Raw genomic sequence first — 20,487 nt, forward strand, 5'->3', positions numbered from 1 at the left:
TAACATCTCCTGTTAGTTAATATCTTTAGTTCTAACTGACTATAGGGAAAAATATGATATTAAGGTATTAAACAGTATTATACAGCCATCAAACCTCAGCATGTGATGTTGTGCAACTGTTTATTTTAAGGCACATTCATTGACAATGGGTGGAATAATGGCCCTTGCTTTTGTGACAAAGGATGAAAGTCCGTCTGACCATCCGTCCGACTCAATAACTCAGAATATTATGGACAGATTTTAAAATAACTTGCCACATGTGTTCGGCATACCAAGACAACATGTCGCGTGCAAGAACCGTATCCCTACCTCTAAGGTCAAGGTCACACTTAGGTGTTTATTCACATTGGAATGCTGCAATAAGGACATAGAGTATAGGTTGTCGTGTCCGGGCTGTAACTTTCCCTTGTACGGACAGATTTTAAAATCACTTGCAACATGTGTTCGGCATACCAAGACGACGTGTCGCGTGCAAGACCCGTGTCCCTATCTCTTAGGTCAAGGTCACACTTAGTGTTTATTCACAATGGAATGCTGCATATAATGACATAGAGTATAGGTTGTCGTGTCCGGGCTGTAACTTTCCCTTGTATGGACAGATTTTACAATAACTTGCCACATGTGTTCAACATACCAAGACGACGTGTCGCGTGCAAGAACCGTGTCCCTACCTCTAAGGTCAAGGTCACACTTAGGTGTTTATTCACAATGGGTTGCTGCATATAATGACATAGAGTATAGGTTTTCGTGTCCGGGCTGTTACTTTCTCTTGTATGGACAGATTTTAAAATAACTTGCCACATATTTGGCATACCAAGACGACGTGTCGCGTGCAAGATCCGTGTCCCTATTTCTTAGGTCAAGGTCACACTTAGTGTTTATTCACAATGGAATGCTGCATATAAGGACATAGAGTATAGGTTGTCGTGTCCGGGCTGTAACTTTCCCTTGTATGGACAGATTAAAAAATAACTTGGCACATGTGTTGAATTACCAAGACGATGTGTCGGGAGCAAGACCCGTGTCCCTACCTCCAAGGTCAAGGTCACACTTAGGTGTTTATTCACAATGGAATGCTGCATATAAGGACATAGAGTATAGGTTGTCGTGTCCGGGCTGTAACTTTCCCTTGTATGGACAGAATTTAAAATAACTTGCCACATGTGTTCGACATACCAAGACAACGTGTCGCGTGCAAGAATTGTGTCCCTACCTCTAAGGTCAAGGTCACACTTAGGTGTTTATTCACAATGGAGTGCTGCATATAAGGATACAGAGTATTGGTTGTTATTTCCGGGCTGTAACTTTTTCTTGTATGGACAGATTTTAAAATTACTTGCCACATGTGTTCGACATACCAAGATGACATGTCACGTGCAAGACCCATGTCCCTACCTCTAAGGTGAAAGATACACTTAGTGTTTATTCACAATGAAATGCTGAATATAAGGACATAAGAATGTAGGTTGTCAGGTATGGGTGGTATTTTTTTATGTTCAGAGGCAATTTAAAATAACTTCCCGTATGTATTTGTTTAATCTTTAACTTTTCATGTACTGACCTTGTTCATAGGTCAATGTCACATTCGGGGGCATTCGTCACATACTGTGACAGCTCTTGATGTTGATGGATTGAGTAAAAATAAATTGTTATAACGGAGAACAACTCGATCACATTGTTTTAAATTGTTTCATAAATGAAGTTATTTAAGGGCTGAATTTCATTTTGATTTGATCAACGATTGTGTTTATGTGATTTGAATGTGATGGCCTGACTAGCTGTTCCTCCATTTCCTACTGGGTATGAATACAGCAGACCTTTATAACTTTAACAGCCTGATGTCAATATTCACTGACATTTATCTGTACTTTCTACAGAAAGTGTACTTCAAAGACCGATTGGAGAGCCACTCATTTGTAACATGCCTTGAGAAATATTGCTTGCTCATGTTCAACTACTACACAAGTCTGTGCCCCGACCTGCAGTCACCACGCATACACAAACAATATCAGGTCCGTGCACATGGACCTGTTAGGTAAGTACTTGGATATGGTGCATACTTGTTTTGATGATTTGTATCCTTTTTCTGTTGTTCACTATCTATGTTTTATAACATATATTTTGTTTATGATCCTCCAAGTTATCTTATATCTGTAATACTGTTATAATAGTCCATTGACATGAACAATACAATAACTTAAAAATAACAACAAAAAAGTAAAAAATACAGTTTTAGCCACTTCATGAATTTCAATGGATTTTATTTTCTGTTTTCTGCTTTATTGGATATTAACTCCATACCAGTAGACATACATACTACTACTAGTGATCATCCATACAATTAATCATATATATCACTGATCATCCATACAATTAATCATATATATCACTGATCAACCATACAATTAATCATATATATCACTGATCATCCATACAATTAATCCTATATATTACTGATCATCCATACAATTGATCATATATATCACTGATCAGCCAAACAATAAATCATATACATCACTGATCATCCATACAATTAATCATATATATCACTGATCGTACATACCAGTTAACACCATACCAATGATCATACATACCAGTAATCATTTATATCACTGATCATACATACAATTAATCATATACATCACTGATCAACCATACAATCAATCATATATATCACTGATCATTCATACAATTAATCATATACATCACTGATCATTCATACAATTAATTATAAATATCACTGATCATCCATACAATTGATCATATATATCACTGATCGTACATACCAGTTAACACCATACCAATGATCATACATACCAATAATCATTTATATCACTGATCATACATACCAGTAATCATATATATCACTGATCATACATACCAGTAATTATGCATACCAGTGAGGCCACAATAATGAAGAAGTTGAGTCAGCGAGGTCTCCAGTGTCGCGATTGGTACGTTTTGCGCTCAAATCCTCAGAAGTTCGGACAGTATGATGTTCTCTATCTCAGGACACCCAAGGACGAATCTCTCATAGTCAGAAGCTTTGGAAAGGTGAGCATTGCGTTATTATTTCATCATCGTGGGTAATGTATACGACCATTGTGTGTATGTACAGACCACATACATGTACCAATTTATAGTCCTCTATGCATGACAGACACCATACTCTATCACCATTTTAGGACATACACTTAGGCCACACCAAAAAGATATTTCGTTCCGCGGATTTACCGCTCCTATTTTTTTGAAATGTTTTTTTTTTTTTGTGCACCTCCATTTTGATAGCCAAGCAGATTTTTTTCAGGTAATAATTTATTAAAAGGCTAAAAGTAATCGAGTATAATTTTTCTACGCTAGTTTTCGTGTTTTTGTAAAGGGAAGTTACCGATGCATAGTGTTTTTATACTGTATATCGATCTGTTTAGCATGGGTTTCAATAAATTCAATCAAAATGGCGGCTTCCAGTATAAACAATGTGGCTCGAAGTTTTGAAATTAAATCTTATTTTTGACAATAAATATGTTTTGAGCATGCTTGAAGTCATTGTTGATCGTCTCATGCACTAAAGGAGCATTATTTAAAGCAATCATTATGCAATAAAGCATGTGTATCTAAGACTGGTAGCGATTATATTGCGTAATTAGTGACTCGTTTTGAATGGAAATCGGACAGGTCAACTTAACTGGAACATGAGTCATTGTTTGGTCCAAATTGATGTATCAAGCTCATTTTTGATCAAATTCTGACAAAACAACAGTTTTGAACAAATATCTTTTCACAAATAGCGATATAAACACTTGTCTGGAAATACCTCAACATAAGTAAGCCTAAGTTTATCACCTTATATTTTGTTTTTATTTGCAGCATAAACCGGGATTATAATGCACTTCTCAATTGTAACCACTGCCCCGCCCACCCCTCGCCCTTGTTCCAGGGGTAAACCGGGGACAGCAGAGGCAATGGGCTGTGTTTTTACCTTTCAGGTGGCCCCGCAGGGCCTAGTGAATGTGGTTTTGTCTTCATATTGAAAATAGTCGGGAATGGGCCTCACATAGGTATTCGGGGTTGCAGGGCCATTTGGCAGGGATTTTACCACCAGCAGTGTGTCCCTGCAGGTCGGGTATTTTACCCGGGTGTTGAGAGAGCGGAAGTCAAAGTCCCCGCTATTCCGGACTTGGGGGGGGGGGGGCATATACAATTGGCTGGTGCATAAAAACATCTAAATAACCAAAAAAAAGTACTCTGAAAAATACCCTTGTTCTTTTTGTTTTAATAAGCACTTGTCATTGCATTTCCTGTGATAATAAAAACAAAATTTAGTCTATGTTATATGGAGTCTGATGTTTTATGATGCCTGTGTAAGTGATCATTTTTTTACAAATCCCAAATCAATCCTAAGTTATGTCTAAATACAGTTGCATATGATGTTAAACTGATTCAGGTAGATTTATATAAGTCGTTTCAAACTTTTAACTAAAAGCAGTGTTATTTATTATTATGAATATTATGTCATATGAATATTATGTCTTATTAAAGTACGTTTTAATTATATAAGAAATTAGCTTTATCCATATAATGTTTGTACTAAACACGGATGAATAAATAGTATGTATTCCCAATGTCCATCAGAGGTTCAGTTCAAGATGGCATTAAAATGGGTATAAGGGCAATTATTTTGAACAATCTTTACTTCTTTATATATTTTTCGCTCTTCGCTCGCGTCAGATTTTATGAAAACTGACAAAAAAAGATATATTTTTTTTTTTCGGTCGCTCGCTCCACATTAATTTGGTGTGGCCTTATAGAAACACATAGAATTCCTGATTATATGGCAACTTACAGAAGAGTGGAGCTTGTATGATATCATGTTGTTTTGAGCTGATTTTTTTATCTTCTGAAGTGGTCAGTTATGGACATTTTTTTTTTTTCAAACTAGAAATAGCCCCAATTTCTTAAATAAACCTAGTTAGTACAATACGCTTAAGTATCACATTTCATTGAGCAACATTACTCACTTTAACACCAAAAATTAATATATTGTTATTACTTTTAATATAATTGATAACTGTTAAACAACACATACTAATATAAAATATAGTGTGCTGAGCTTGATCTTGTTATAAATGCTAGTGGACAAATTTTTGTATGAGAAAATGGAATGTTCTCTTTTCCAGGTAATGGAGCGGGAAGATGGTTTAGTTCTAGAAGGATCCCAGGCTGATCCTGTGTCTCCCAAACTGTTCTTTAGGCAACAGGCAAAGGCTCTGGGATTCCTGCCCAGCAATGTAATACCGGTCCAGCCACAGTCAGAAGGTGAGTTTATATGCAGTTTAGGAATATTTTATTTTTCATAAAGCCAAAAAAAACACCTGTGTTTCCGGTAACATGGCGAAAAAAAAAGGTCGGTCGGTCGGGATTTTTTTTTTTCTTTTTACAGTTTTCGATTTCATGTAAATTTTGTTGCATCAAATCAATTATATTACTGGTTGAGAAGCAGTTTCCGACATTTTTTTAACGTTTTTATTGAATTATTTATACGTGTTTAAATATCTACTAAAATTGTTCACATTTTATATAACTACAGCTCAAGCTGCTATTGTCGATATATTTCTTACATGTGTGACGTCACATATAGTGTATCTAATAGGGGCGCAAAGAGGGTACTTACATTGTTCTGATTAGCTTGTGATGAGAAGCAGTTTCCGACAATTTGAATGCGGGGCATATTTAAGGTGCCTGTTGTGTGTTTTTATTTTCCGTTTATTTAATAAACTAAATATAAGACTGTAATAAGAGAAATGTTATTTAATTTTTCAGCATTTTCGAAAAATTTAAACCTTAAAATTTACGACATTCAATTCATACTCGAAATCAGGCAGAGACTGAATATCAATGATTTTTTTTTATTCATTTCTGATGGAAACTTGTGTTTGTATACATTTAAGTGAATGTGGATGCGAAACAAGCATGACACCAGTGTTCACAAATATGTACACAATGATCATCGTTTGTATAAGTCAATTAAGGAAAACGTTGTAGCTATTAATAGATATGCAAATTAGGTTCACACGCATGCGCAATACGCTGCGCGTGCAGATCCCCCACGTGCAAGTTTGTGTCCAAAATGAAAAATAAAAATTAAACATTAAATAATAATAAAAGTTTCTTATGTGTCTCGGTAAGAATTTCAACTTTTGATTGCCTAGTTACATATAGTTGAATTGCAGTACCTTCTTTATGAAGATCTAAGGAACGTACGCGAAAAAGCGATTTGTCGGAAACTGCTTTCCGTCGGAAACTGCTTCTCAACCAGTATATCTAAGTTTTCCATAATTAACAAAAAGTCAGAAAAAAACAGCATGGTTCAATGTCTGAAATCATTTCCTTACCTTTGACTACCGTATTTTCCCGCCAATTTTGCCCATGAAATTTGGTGTTTTACTCCTTTATAAGACGCGATCGGTTTTTAGAACAAATCCAGCACTTCTAATTTCTATAAGTCTATGATGATGATCTAGCGAAACAGTCATTTATCAACTAAATTTGTTAATTTGCTTGAATAAAATTGCGATTTTTTTGTCAACTGTGAGCTCTCTTATGTGGAGGTAGGTTAATAATAGAACAAGTAAATGCGGATATGGATTTATTTTATGTATCTTATTTTATTATTTATAATTTATCATTATTCTCATTACAATCAAAGTTTCATGCATATTCGTAGTGAATTAAAACATTTTGGTCATTGTTTTAAGATTCCCAGACGACGATTATTGATTATTATATTTTTTCGATCGTATGGTATTTTCTTACCAGCCTAGACGAAATCCTGGCAATCAAATGGTATTATACTGTATCCGACCAACCGATTTAAAGACAAACCATAGCCACACGCCTTTGATCTTATTATCTTATTACAGCTTGTGCTCTGACGTCACAAATTGTACCGTTTGATTTGCAGCCGACACATTCCTATGAATGTGTTGTTATAACTTTTGCAGGTTTTTGTTTGGATTTCAGTTGAAGGGACTTAAATTAAATGAAATAAATAACCATTGATAACTGCGGATAAATTAATGTAACAATTAATGAAATGTGAACCACACAGTTTATAAGCCTGCATGAATTCGCAAAGCTTATCGAAAGAAGCCTGCATGATATGCGCAAAGCCTAATGTAAAATAAAGTAAGTTCTATTTTGGACATGGATAAAATAACACCGCGAACTATATCCTAAATATTTTCATTATAAAGACAGCAAAATGTGTCTCCTGTGATCAACTTCGTGTTTGGACCATAAACATGCGTTTGCCAATTTAAACTAAAAGATATCGGACAGGGATCACCAAACTCCGCCCTTTTGTTTCCCTGTTGACAAAGCGTCTCGGTAATACATAATCAGGAATGAAAGTTTATTTCCCGGGAACAGAGACAGACAAACAATGAAAATAATGACGATATATTTAATTTTTGGTTTTTTACTTTTATGCCTAAAAAAGATTAAGGTCGGTGAGTTAAACATAGGGTCGGTCGGGTTACCGGAAACACAGGTGTTGTGTTTTTTTAGCCTAAGGATTCTTACACTCCAAGCATAATAATTTTAAAAAAGAGACTAGATGTTGTTGTAAATGATCATCCGTATGGCAAACCTAGCAGTCATGTTGAAACATATTGTTTAAAACTATTTCAAAATGTGGCAACTGAATTTATGTAATAAGTTAATAAATCTCAAATGTAGAAAACTGTCTGATATAGAGGTTTCAATCAATCAGCCTGTGAATAATGCTCTACAAGTTCAGAAACATTCTCATTTTCACTTATGAATTTGTTTCAGGATGTGACATTGTACAGAACCTCTTGACGAAGCATGCAATTACCTTGCAAAATGCCATTGAGGAAAAAAGACGTATTGCCAGTCAGCCCAAGGTCTACATGGCTGGTCAGGTCAACATTGCTGCTAAGATAGGTGAGTTGCCAGTCAGCCCAAAGCCTACATGACTGGTCAGTTCAACATTGCTGCTAAGATAGGTGAGTTGCAAGTCAGCCCAAGGTCTACATGGCTGGTCAGGTCAACATTGCTGCTAAAATAGGTGAGTTGCCAGTCAGCCCAAGGTCTACATGGCTGGTCAGGTCAACATTGCTGCTTAAATAGGTTAGTTGCCTGTCAGCCCAAGGTCTACATGGCTGGTCAGGTCAACATTGCTGCTAAGATAGATGAGTTGCAAGTCAGCCCAAGGTCTACATGGCTGGTCAGGTCAACATTGCTGCTAAAATAGGTTAGTTGCCTGTCAGCCCAAGGTCTACATGGCTGGTCGGGTCAACATTGCTGCTAAGATAGGTGAGTTGCAAGTCAGCCCAAGGTCTACATGGCTGGTCAGTTCAACATTGATGCTAAAATAGGTGAGTTGCCAGTCAGCCCAAGGTCTACATGGCTGGTCAGGTCAACATTGCTGCTAAAATAGATGAGTTGCCAGTCAGCCCAAGGTCTACATGGCTGGTCAGGTCAACTTTGCTGCCAAGATAGGTGAGTTGCCAGTCAGCCCAAGGTATACAAGGCTGGTCAGGTCAACTTTGCTGCCAAGATAGGTGAGTAGCAAATCAGCCCAAGGTATACATGGCTGGTCAGGTCAACATTGCTGCCTAGATAGGTGAGTTGCCAGTAAGCCCAAGGTCTACATGGCTGGTCTGGTCAACATTGCTGCCAAGATAGGTGAGTTTCCAGTCAGCCCAAGGTCTACATGGCTGGTCGGGTCAACATTGCTGCCAAGATAGGTGAGTTGCCAGTCAGCCCGAGGTGTACATGGCTGGTAATGTCAGCTGTGTTACTATTATAGGTAAGTCCCTTACACAGTTTTATACAATTTCAAACCATATACTAGTAATTGGATTCTCCATTTTTTTATTTAAGCTTTAATGTGAGGATGGTTGTTAGCTGATATTCATCACACTTGGTTTATTTCTAGGGAACAAGAAAGTAATGCAGTGGCCATTATTGATAGAAACATCTTAGATTTATATGAATGTTATGAGTAGAATCTTAGCCTCTTTATAGACATGTGCATTATTTAATTAGCCAATAAATTTACACTGAATGAAATCAATGAAGGCTGTTTTGAAAGGCTTCACAGGAAAATGTCCCTTGTTTGGCTCAATCACAAGGCTCTTGGGTCACTGAGCTATATTACCTTGTCTATATTTTGCAGCTTTGCATACCAAGAAATATACTGTTAGAGTATAATCTAGTTTGGAAAAAAAACACAATGAAAATAATGTTGATTATGTACAGACATTAGCATAATCGTAAATGTGTCGTGGTGTTTAATGAAATGAACACATTTCAGATTTATATCAGTTCATTGCAATAAGGTTTCCTACTACTTACAGGCAGGAATGTTGTTTTTAGCTCTTTTGGTTCTGCAATTGATTTTGTGAATTACTTTGCCTTGTTCTTGTTGAAAGGCCAAAGGCCATTTTTTTAGCTCTATTGGCCAAAGTTTGTGTATTTCTCACATTCATCTAAACACAATTGCCTGTGAATGTTTGTTAAAATTATGCCCCTGAGGTCATTACTGGCCATCCCCCAGGGTTCACAGGTTTGGTATACTTCAATTGGGAAATGTTTGAAAATCTTTTTCTGTGAACCAGCTATGCAGACACTTGCTATTTTGAATAAGGCATAATTAAGTGGTCTGCTACCATGGTTGTTCAGATTATGCCCCTGGGGTCAAAGCTGGCACTGCCCTTGGGGTCACAAGTTTCCTAGAGACTTTTTTAAGAAATATTTTCAAAATCTTCTTGTTTCAAACCACAAGGCTCATACCTTTGATATTTATTGTGGAGCATCATATGATGACTGTCTAGCAAAACAGTTAAAATTATGCCCCAGGGGCTAAAGCTGCTGGCCCACCCTTTTTGAGCTTCCTTTTATTTTCAAAGCTACAGCAATGATATTTGGACCATATGTGCAGTTTTGCAAACGAGCATCAATGTTGTCCTCGGATGAACTTGATTTTGACCTTTTGACAAACTTTTTTTTATCTTTAAAGCTACAAAAATGAAATTTTGACCATGAGTGCTGTTTTGAAAGCATTTTTTTGTCGGATGACCTTTACTTGGCACCTATTAAAATGGTTCATGCAACTAATCTGCTTACAACACTTTCTGTCCTCAGATGTTGGCAACGTTTTCAGGTAACCCAAACACAAAACGTGAACTATATGTTTGTTGCCTTTTACACATACATACATGCTCTGGATTGAAAATGACCACAAGAGCCATGCCAGTAGAGCATAGGCCCTTGTTGTTATTAATTTGCATATTTTGTTTATTCAGTGTGTATATCTTGTTGTACACAATGACATCTCAGCTTTTGCCGCTTACATACTGGTATTTGTTTAGAAGAAGCACTTACAATTCAAACCTTAGGCATTTTTATATCGTATAAATGTAATTTCAGTGCAATTTTTGGAACTTTTAGTGCAATTTTTGGAACTTATCTTACATCTCATCTTTTTTGTTAAATCTATAAGGCATTTTAAAGTGTCTGATTTTGCAGAGTTTATCAGTACAAGATAGCAAAAAAAATTCAACAACCTTGGAATATATTGGCCTTTGATGTAAAAATCAATTAAAATCAGCTGTTAAACATATAAGAAATATTTTCAATTCAGAAAGCAAAATGGCCTGTTCTCTAAAAGTTTGCTCATTAACACTGCTTTAACTAGTCTTGCACGTTTATTTGACTGATGTACACATGCCTGTATGAGATACAGTCAAAACCCGTTGGCTCGATATCCCAGGGATCAGCGAAAATACTATTGAGCCAAGCGGGAATGCATCCACAGAATGAAACAAAATTGATCCCTTACACCCAGTTTGAGCAAACGAGGAAATCAAGCCGAGCAATAAAGGGCCAACTTGTTTTGACTGTATGTAGGCAGATATGGTCAAATGCTGTATTACTTAAATTTTGTAACTTACAGGGGAGGGCCACTTCACTGAGGTTTACAAGGGTCGGCTATGTGAGCAACAGCATGTTGTGATAAAGCAGCTGAGGTTGGACCCAGCCCTGCAGCGTCACCACCAACAACTGCATGAGGTCAGGTTGAGTTGTTAAAAAAGGTTTCAAACACACCACTACTAGTATGTGAAGCTACATTTACGTGTAAACATTGCTATTGAGTTAAATACTTATTTGTAAAATATCTTATTATCCCCCGCCTATGAAATAGGGAGGGGGATATTGAAATGGCGTTGTCCGTCCATCCTTCCGTCCGTCTTTCCTTCCGTCCGTCCTTCCTTCCGTCCGTCCGTCTGTCACCTGCGTTTTCTCAGTAACTAGCCGGTAGAATTTCATGAAACTTAAAATAAATATGAATTACTATACTGGGATGATGCCTGTTCATTTTTTTTTGGATTGGTCAATTGTACTTGGAGTTATTGCCCTTGATTTTTTGAAAAACTCTCATTTACAGCCATTTCTCAGTAACTAGTTGGTAGAAATTCTTGAAACTTGAAATAAATATGAACCAACATACTGCGATGATGCCTGTTTATTTATATTTTGGATTGTGTAATTTCTATATGAGTTATTTGCCCTTGATTTATTAAAAGATCCATGTTTGCAGCCTTTTCTATGCGACTAGCTGGTAGAATTTCATGACACTTGGAATTAATAAGAACCAACATACTGTGATGATGCCTGTCTATTTTTCTTTTGGATTGGTCAATTTTCCTTAGAGTTATTGCCCTTGATTTATTAAAAAATCATTGTTTGCAGCCGTTCCCATTCACCGCATACCTATGCTGTTGAAAATAGTGCAGTTCCAGATAAGACGCCGCTTTTAAAGGTGGCGTCTTATCTTATACTGTACTATTTTGCAATGATTGATGTTTCCGAGTAAGCAGTTTCGGAAAAGACAGTTTTATTTAATCATCCCTCTGATTTATTTCGTTAAAAAAAATTATCATAAAGTAGTCCCGGTCGATATTTTATAATTTGGCTCGGAAAGGGATAAACCAATGTGCTTATCTTATTCTTTCTGAGATTTTTTTTAACCTTCAAGCACAAACAAGCCATCAAGCACAAACAAGCCATCGTTGGCGGGGGATATCTTTTCACTGAAAATGCTTGTTAAACCTGTGTTGTAAGGCTAACTGATACTTGCATAAACCACTTTACTCATGGTCTTGTAATGAGTACTTGTCTCATAATGTTGCTCTCTAAAATGAAACACTTGGTACAGTAAGTAGCATTCTGCAACTTCAACAAAAAATAACATGGTTAAATTCAGTGTGTGTCTGATGTGATGATTTTCAAGAAACTTCTCAACTAATATTAAGGCATAAACTTAGTTGGTTAGAAAATAACATATAAAAGTACATAATTATGTGAAATATTTCTGCTGTAAGTATTTTGCTTTTAAGAAGATTGTCTGTACAGTTTCGACAGTCAATTGCACAATACCCATGTTTTACCAACTTTCTCTCACATTGCAGTCCCTGATGTCTGGCTTTGAGGTACTGCTGAAGTTAAACGGGTCAAATTTATTTGTCAATTTCCTGGGACTAACCCTTGGGCCTAGCACAGGCTTGCTGATGAGTGGAACTGGCCTGTGTAGCATGAAGGCATTCCTGCGCATGGACAGGACTGGGCTTCCCCAACTGACATTTGTGCACCTGATTGATGTCTCTATATGCCTGGCAGAGGCCTTGCAATACATGGTAGGTTGACTGCTTCCAAATTATTTTATATATCATTATGTAACTGTATAAATTTGCTAACCTACTAGGTTTTCACATAATAGATTGATCTATTTTCAACCTAAGATTATAACTATTTTCAATTAATCATGATGTTTTATTGTCTAAATTCTTTCTTTTTTGGTTCTTATTAGATCATGAATCAATTGCAAGGTGAGGTTTTTATGACTGTGTTTGTTCTGGCATCCGCTCATAGTTGGTTTGTTTACAGTCTAGAGAACACAATTTTAAGGTCACTTATCTTGAGGCCACTATTTTAGACGAATACTTATAAAATTGGTCAGACTGAGTACACGCTGGAAATGATTAGAAAACGGACTCCTTTGCCATTAGGCCACAATAGAGATGGATATTTTTACCTTTTAGCAATACATTGATAACATAAATGATAATGCTTATTAACCGATCACACAACAGTGTATCACTGAAAGCCATTGTAAATTGTGGTCTTCAAAGACAATTTTTGGCAAATATCAACATTTGCTGAAGGGTTCCAGTTGTCAGTATCTTAATTTTTAACACCCGTTATGATTTGCCTCTCTTTATTTTGTAATAAAAAAGTGCATTTTACAAACCATGAGCAAAACCCTTTAATGTTCATCCTAGAATCGAATTCAGGTCATTAATGAATATACCTTTTGTTAGGTGAAAAAGTAGGACACAGCTCAAATTATAGATGTATATAGTGACTCAATAGAAATGCCATGGCCAGGGTTCCATATATTCGGTAAGTGATTCAGGGCTCTTGTTCATATATTATGTAAACAAAATTATAACTTATCTTTTATTTTCAGGAACAGAAAAATTGTTTCCATGGAAACCTAACATGTGAAAACCTTGTAGTGGAGAAGTTTGACAATCGTGTGTTAGAGATCAAGGTCACAGACCCAGGCCTCGTCTGCTTCTACCAGCAGCTTCCCTTAGATCATGAAGTCAACATTAAAAGGTAGGTATTGTTATGAATTTAAGTTGAAGGGAGTAAGATTTAATGAGATAAACAAAATGGTAATTAGGTAGAGAGAATCCCTACAAATGCATGCACGCATTCTCTTTGACCAAGGAAACTCAAATTATGTTGGCATAAGTATGACACACAAAATGAATGATCGCTAACTATAACTATGATAAGGTGCTTTCTTTTTCTTCTTTAGACTTCCGTGGTTGGACCCCAATATGTATAAGCCTGGTGGCCTTAAAGAAGTGACGGCAAAGACCGAGGTGTGGGCTCTGGGCTCCACCCTCTGGCAGATGTTTGAGGGCGGGGCCAGTCCGTGGGAGGCCATTAACTCGAAGGGAGGGCGAAGGTCAATTGAAGCGGTGCGTGTTCGTGCTATTGCTGTGTTACTATAAAAGGAGAGGTGTTTAAATGCAGGGCTGTCTGTCAGCTCAGGGGAATGGGAATAAAGCCCTCCCATAGGGAAATTTACCTAGAAAATAGGAACTTTGAATTTACACAAATAATTCTTACAAGGAGTATTTTAAAATAAGTGAATATTTGTGTCATAAAGACATTCACATTGTTATGTAATTATAGTGACGGCATACTGGAGCGAAAAAATGCATATATCTTGGCTAATTTTGCCCAGTTTTAATAAAAACAAATTTTCTTCAAGCTAACCAAACTGGATTTCTTTAGGTGCGGAATAGGATCAAAAACACCTCCCTAAAATGTTTGTGCAAAAAAACACACTTTACTTTTTTGAGTTTTGTGGTACTATAAATAATGATGGAATAAAAGTATTGTAGTTTAAAAGTTATCTTTCTGATTTGGGAATTCATTAGAAATCATTCTTATTAAAAAATATTGTTGTTATTTAAGGTGCAGCATTTTTTTCTGGTAAATAAAAAAGTACCTCGCTGTCCGAAGTTGCTGAAACTGCAGGCAGATGACCCTGAACCAGTTCAAAAGTACAAACAAGAGTTTTACATGAAGTTGCAATACTGCTGGACATTAGATAGTGAGGAGAGGCCATGCCCAGAGGCACTGCTCAGGACATTCATATCCTGCTTTCAGGAACATTGTAAGCTTTTATAGTACTGTTTGTGTGGGATAAATCCCCTAGCATGAAGCTAAGAACAAATGATGATCATAATTCTATTCAAAAGGTTTTTTATTCTGCGCGATAACTGCTTAAACAGCTTGATTGGTATGAGCTTGAGAAATATCCATTAACATTTTCCAGTGACAACCCTTTAAAGTGGCGCTCTTATTCAAAACCAAACATACAGATTATAACAAACATCAATTTTGACTGAAAAAAACTTTAACTACTAACTAAATAATGCCTTTATGGAAAATATTACTGATAACATGATTGTAACCGTGTATTTAAAAGTTCAAAACGCAAGCACATTTCTCTCAATTTAAATTCGGTATCCTTCATAAGAGCCATTGTTTTTGACATTTATTCATCCTTTTTGGAATATTAAACAAAAGTATTAATTTTGTTAATTCAAATTTGGGAGTAAGAATGCATCTTGAAAGAAAACATCAATATTTAGAATGCCATATTATGCTTTAACATCAGAAATTGGAAATATCTTGTCTCATTTGTTTTCTTAATTAAGACTAGAAATGTATAAAGCATGATCATGCAAAGCATTTTCCACCATTAAATGCTTTATATTTTCATAATATAATTAAAAGAAGGAGTTCAAGCTTTAAAAAATAGGGTTTATTATCCTGCCAATGTTCCGGCCATGCTTGCCTTTCTTCAGAGCATTACAAAAAATAGAAAAAGACATCAACGACAAAAACATTAAAAATGACGTCAGAAATGTTTACATATTTTGGCGTATATTTCATTATTTGACATAAAAAAAAATCTGTCATTTTGTTAATCAAAAAAGTTTTATTTTGTCCATACAGCGAGAGATGACCATGAGTATAGCCAACCAATATACTCTGCCGGCAGCAGTGGGCTATCCAGTATGGACAGTGCGACTACTGAGTTCCTCAATAGTGGATATACGGGCACCTCAAAACCAATACCCAATCTTTCTTGTCTCAACTCTTCAGGTAAATATTTGATATAAAAGGTGCAGTGGTTATATGAACAGGTAAAGTGTGTTATGAACTTCTCAGGTGCAGTGGTTATATGAACTTCCCAGGTAAAGTGGTGATATTAACTCAGGTAGAGTGGTGATTGAAGGCCAGTACACAGATTATTTGTCACCTGGTAGAATCTATACCATATTCTTCTAATGTGAATCAAATACTGGATCAGTCCATCTACCTTTATTCAGATCAGTTTATTTCTTGCTCATATTCTTCCTTTTGAAAATCAATTAAATTGATAACACTGCAGAATTTTCTAACAAAGAACTTTACAGTCAATACTAAAAATGTTAGTTTGAAAGTATTGTCAAGACTCAAGCGTGTAATGTTTGTCTGATATCCGAAAGTTGAATCGTCTGCAGACATTGTACAACCAAGGATAATTATTTCAGATATATTCTCAGATCAAGGTGTGCTACCTTTGGAAGTAGATCTGTCAAAACATGCAACTGATCACCCCACTCCACCAATCCCTCGAGCCCAGGGGGTCGCCGTCAAAACCCCATACCCACCTCATGGGGAACCTTCGGCGGAGGTACACAGAGCTGGCGTAAACCTGCCTTCATTTGTCATTCTAAAAAGAAGGCTTACCATTGACAAAAGCAAACAGCTGGGAAGTGTAAGTATGATAATGGCCTAAAATATCTAAAGAGCATAACATTGAAGTGAGTTAAGAGCATCAGTTAATTTATTTCTTATCTGATAAAAAAATGGTGTAAATAATACATGTACGTGCCTTGGTGACATCAGGTGTGGCATGCAAATAGTTTGACGGTGCACACATGTTACCAGTAACAAGTTTTATTGTAAACATATAGCATTGAACAATATTCTGGCATAAATAGTTTCCTCCCTCAATGAAAATGATGATGCTCTTGTTCATCGTCTGATACCCCTGATACACTACTGCACTTGCTTCGTTGTGAACCGTGGGCGATATAGCTACGAAAATCTTGTAACATCATAAATTAATGAGGCAGTTTCATTGGTTCTGCAAGGAAACGTGTATGGATCTCTGACTCATATATTTATGCACAGACACTCATACTAATGTTTTCCAGTAGAAAAATATTCTGGCGAATTGAACTCAATCCATCTGATCACTACCAATTTTAAACCAGCCACTTAGACAACTCGCCATCGGAGACTTCTGACATTATAGGGTTATTTGAGAGTATTTAATTGTAACATGCGATTTCATTGGAAATAGAGTTGCCTTCCATGTGCCATTCATATTTATATAAAAAAAGATTTTTAACGATATGTATGAAGTGTAACGGAAGAAAGTAACCATGGTTGCCGATGATGGCCCAGGCTGCAGTCTTGAGGCTTAGATACACTACTACTTACATCATAGTGTACAATTATACTATTATATTATATTATAATATGTACATGTATATAGTTAAATGAATGATACTTTGACTCATTTAAGTTGTCACTATTTAAATACTGTAAATGTATTTCTTGATGATAAATAGTCTCCATGTAAATATATTCATACAAGCCATGTGGTCTCCATGTAAATATATTCATACAAGCCATGTGCATTTCTTGTAGAAAAGAAACAAAAACTTACTGTTTGTTTTTACTTATTTGCATTTAATCAGATTCATAGATCAGTGCACAAGAGATTTATGTCCTTTAAATAAGGACTTGCTTGAATTTGTTGTACTAAGTGCCTTATTTATACCTTTTAACAGGGTTATTATGGTGCAGTTTACAAGGCCACTCTAGATAGGGATGATAATACACCATTATCTGTTGCAGTAAAAGGTAAAAACATACATTTTGAAATTACGAAATATTATCCTGAAATTTGATACTCAATCTCAATACAACAATACACACAGTGTAGAAAATACAATAACTCTGTTTGATTAATGATTTGTTCAGTTATGTCCTTGGATTAATAATAAAAACAAAACAGACCAGTTCCTCATAAGTCTATCATTATTATGTCCCGTAATGAAAATTATTTGCAAAATTAATGTTGAACGGTCGGTTCCAAAACTGTTGGTTGATCATTATACCATAAAAGTATCTATAGTGTGATTCCGGTAGGGATAGAAAAATCCAAAATGAGGGCAAGCTCCTAAGCTTGCCAAATTACCGGCCATGCAGCATGCACGATATTTTTTCTTGCTTATCTAAAATCATCAATTTGTGGAAATTTTGACATAGAAAACGCACTTTTGTACATTTCACAGAAAAACGTGTTCGACGTTGTTTTTGACGTCATAAAATGCAGTAATTTTAAATCACTTTTGACGTCAAATATCAAATAGTTCCTCTAAAAATTGCGTTTGTACGATTTTTTATTTTAAATTTTGATTAATAATTGATTACGCTTAATTGAAATGGCATAATATCTTTTTCATAAACAATACAATAAAAGAAATAAGAAGTGGCGCGTTGTTGCGTGTGACTCATCTTATATGGGGGTGTAAGACGGTTTTTTAAGGTCTGGTCACATGACCGGAAACTCATTCCTGGTATTCAAGAATATTTTGTCCTCACCAAACCTCAAGTACAATTTAAATTAGGACCATGAAACTGTGTAGGGTTTCCCTTGACCAGTAGATTCTTAAATTGTTTTAGAGGACAGAAGGTCAAGGTCACAGTCAACATAATCTCTGGCAAAGCAGCACTCAGCGGGCATAATGTTTGACAAACATCTCTTTTGATTTTCAGTTTTGAAACAAGACAAATTTGAGCTATTCAAGTTGGATTTCAAAAAGGAAGCTGAAGTTATGGAGAAACTGGAGCATGAAAACATTGTCAAGTTCTATGGCACCTGCGATAGCATTCATGGTATATTAATACTTTATCATTAATATTATTTAAAAAAAAGTGTTTGGTATTGGAGAAGAAGAAATTTATTTTTAAGCACAGAAGAGGGTGATATTGAACATTTCTAGCATTGGACATGAAATAATTTCTAGTAATGACTTATAATGAGGATTTAAAAGTTCACACGAGAGATAATAAATCATGGATTGTTTTCTGAAGATGGCCCTATATATATGTATGGGTTTGTCTTTGTGTTTTGCAGGGTTCTGCCTTGTGATGGACTGCCTGGATCAGTCGCTATACAAGTTTCTGAAATCTCGCGAAAACTTGAAAAAAGAGGAAATTTACAAGCTTGCCCTCGATGTTGCCAAGGTAACAAATCTTAACGTTTATTTAGACAATGTTTGTTTTTCACAAATAGGAACTACAAATTTACATAATAGCAAGAAAGGTTCATCAGAACAGAATATATCAATGTTGCAAGTATGTTATTTTTTTCTTCTAATTAATTGAAAAATTTCCATTTTTTCTAGAATTTAATTACTGTTTTGACCAATATGATTCTTAAATTTCTTTTATTAGTGTAAGCCTTTGTCGCCGTACTTCATGGATTTGAACAAGTAAGAGTCAAAGTTTGATCACCAAAGTTGCTTTTTTTTAGGGTATGGAATACCTAGAACAGAAGAAAATATTACACTGTGACCTTGCAGCCCGGAATATTCTCCTAACCACTAACCAACAGGCCAAGGTCTGTGACTTTGGCCTGTCCAAGATACTAATGGAAGACAAGGATTACTACAGGAGGCAAACCGAGAGGATAATACCTATATACTGGTATGCATATATATGACCCTTTATAATAAGATGGCTCACCATATGGGCTTGTAAATGTTGATCTGTCTGATGGTTTGTCAGTTAACCATGTCTTGCCTGTGACTGGAAGTGTTGAGAGGTACTATAGGTCAAAGGCCAAAAATACAGTCAACAATTTTTGAAAAAAAAAATCCCAAAAATATCATGAGAACTTAGTAACAAATGACCTTGAAACTTCATCAGTAGGTTGCTGCCCCCTTGCTTGTAAATGACCCCAATTGTTTCCAGGGGTGATTGGTCAAAGGTCAAGTCAATAATCTTTGGAAAACTTTGCACAATAATTCAAGAATGATTTGAAAAAGGACAACAAAATTTCACCCTCTGACCAGAAAATGCCCAATACTGTTTTTTAGCTCGACTATTCGAAGAATAGGTGGGCTATGCTACTCGCGTCGGCGTCGGCGTCAGGTTAAAGTTTAAGGGCAAGTTGAGATTTTCACTTATAAGTCCAATACCTTTCATTCAATTGAGTTAATACTTCACACAGTTGTTCAGGGCCATCACATGATGAGGTTAGATAACTCCATATTATTCTTTACACTGATTATGGCCCTCATTGACTATTAAACTTATGTTAAAGTTTTAGGGCATGTTGGGATATTTTATAATTTATAAATAACTTCTATACCCTTTGTTCAATTGACTTAATACTTCACACAGTTGTTCAGGACCATCACACAATGAGGTTACATAACTTCATATTATCCTTAATATAAGTTATGGCCCCTGATTGACTTAGGTTAAAGTTTTAGGGCAAGTTGGGATTTTCACTTAAAACTCCAATACCATTCATTCAATTGACTTAATACTTCACTTAGTTGTTCAGAGCCATCACATAATGAGGTTAAATAACTCCATATTATCTTTTATACAAATTATGGCCCCTGATTGACTATGTAACTTAGGTTAAAGTTTTAGGGCAGGTTGGGATATTGTTTAATAACTTCAATACCCTTCATTCAATTGGCTTAATACTTCACACAATTGTTCAGGAGCACCAGC

At 35.9% G+C, this 20,487-nt stretch overlaps 1 protein-coding gene across 2 annotated transcripts in view; it reads left to right on the forward strand.

Moving 5' to 3' along the window:
- LOC128226841 (uncharacterized) overlaps positions 1–20,487 on the forward strand; it is a 39,788-nt gene that overhangs the window by 13,330 nt on the left and 5,971 nt on the right. Inside the window, exons 4-18 of one of the 2 annotated variants that reach the window (XM_052936918.1) lie at positions 1,878–2,035; positions 2,901–3,054; positions 5,178–5,316; positions 7,834–7,965; positions 10,982–11,097; positions 12,498–12,722; positions 13,556–13,707; positions 13,913–14,078; positions 14,581–14,782; positions 15,631–15,780; positions 16,212–16,438; positions 17,523–17,595; positions 18,514–18,633; positions 18,875–18,984; positions 19,274–19,446. In XM_052936918.1, the coding sequence (XP_052792878.1) occupies positions 1,878–2,035; positions 2,901–3,054; positions 5,178–5,316; positions 7,834–7,965; positions 10,982–11,097; positions 12,498–12,722; positions 13,556–13,707; positions 13,913–14,078; positions 14,581–14,782; positions 15,631–15,780; positions 16,212–16,438; positions 17,523–17,595; positions 18,514–18,633; positions 18,875–18,984; positions 19,274–19,446 (2,297 nt within the window). The remainder of the gene's footprint in view (positions 1–1,877; positions 2,036–2,900; positions 3,055–5,177; positions 5,317–7,833; positions 7,966–10,981; positions 11,098–12,497; positions 12,723–13,555; positions 13,708–13,912; positions 14,079–14,580; positions 14,783–15,630; positions 15,781–16,211; positions 16,439–17,522; positions 17,596–18,513; positions 18,634–18,874; positions 18,985–19,273; positions 19,447–20,487) is intronic. The other variant, XM_052936919.1, reaches the window with a different exon arrangement.

The sequence above is a fragment of the Mya arenaria genome, chromosome 3 (assembly GCF_026914265.1).
Source record: "Mya arenaria isolate MELC-2E11 chromosome 3, ASM2691426v1".
Lineage (NCBI taxonomy): Eukaryota > Metazoa > Mollusca > Bivalvia > Myida > Myidae > Mya > Mya arenaria.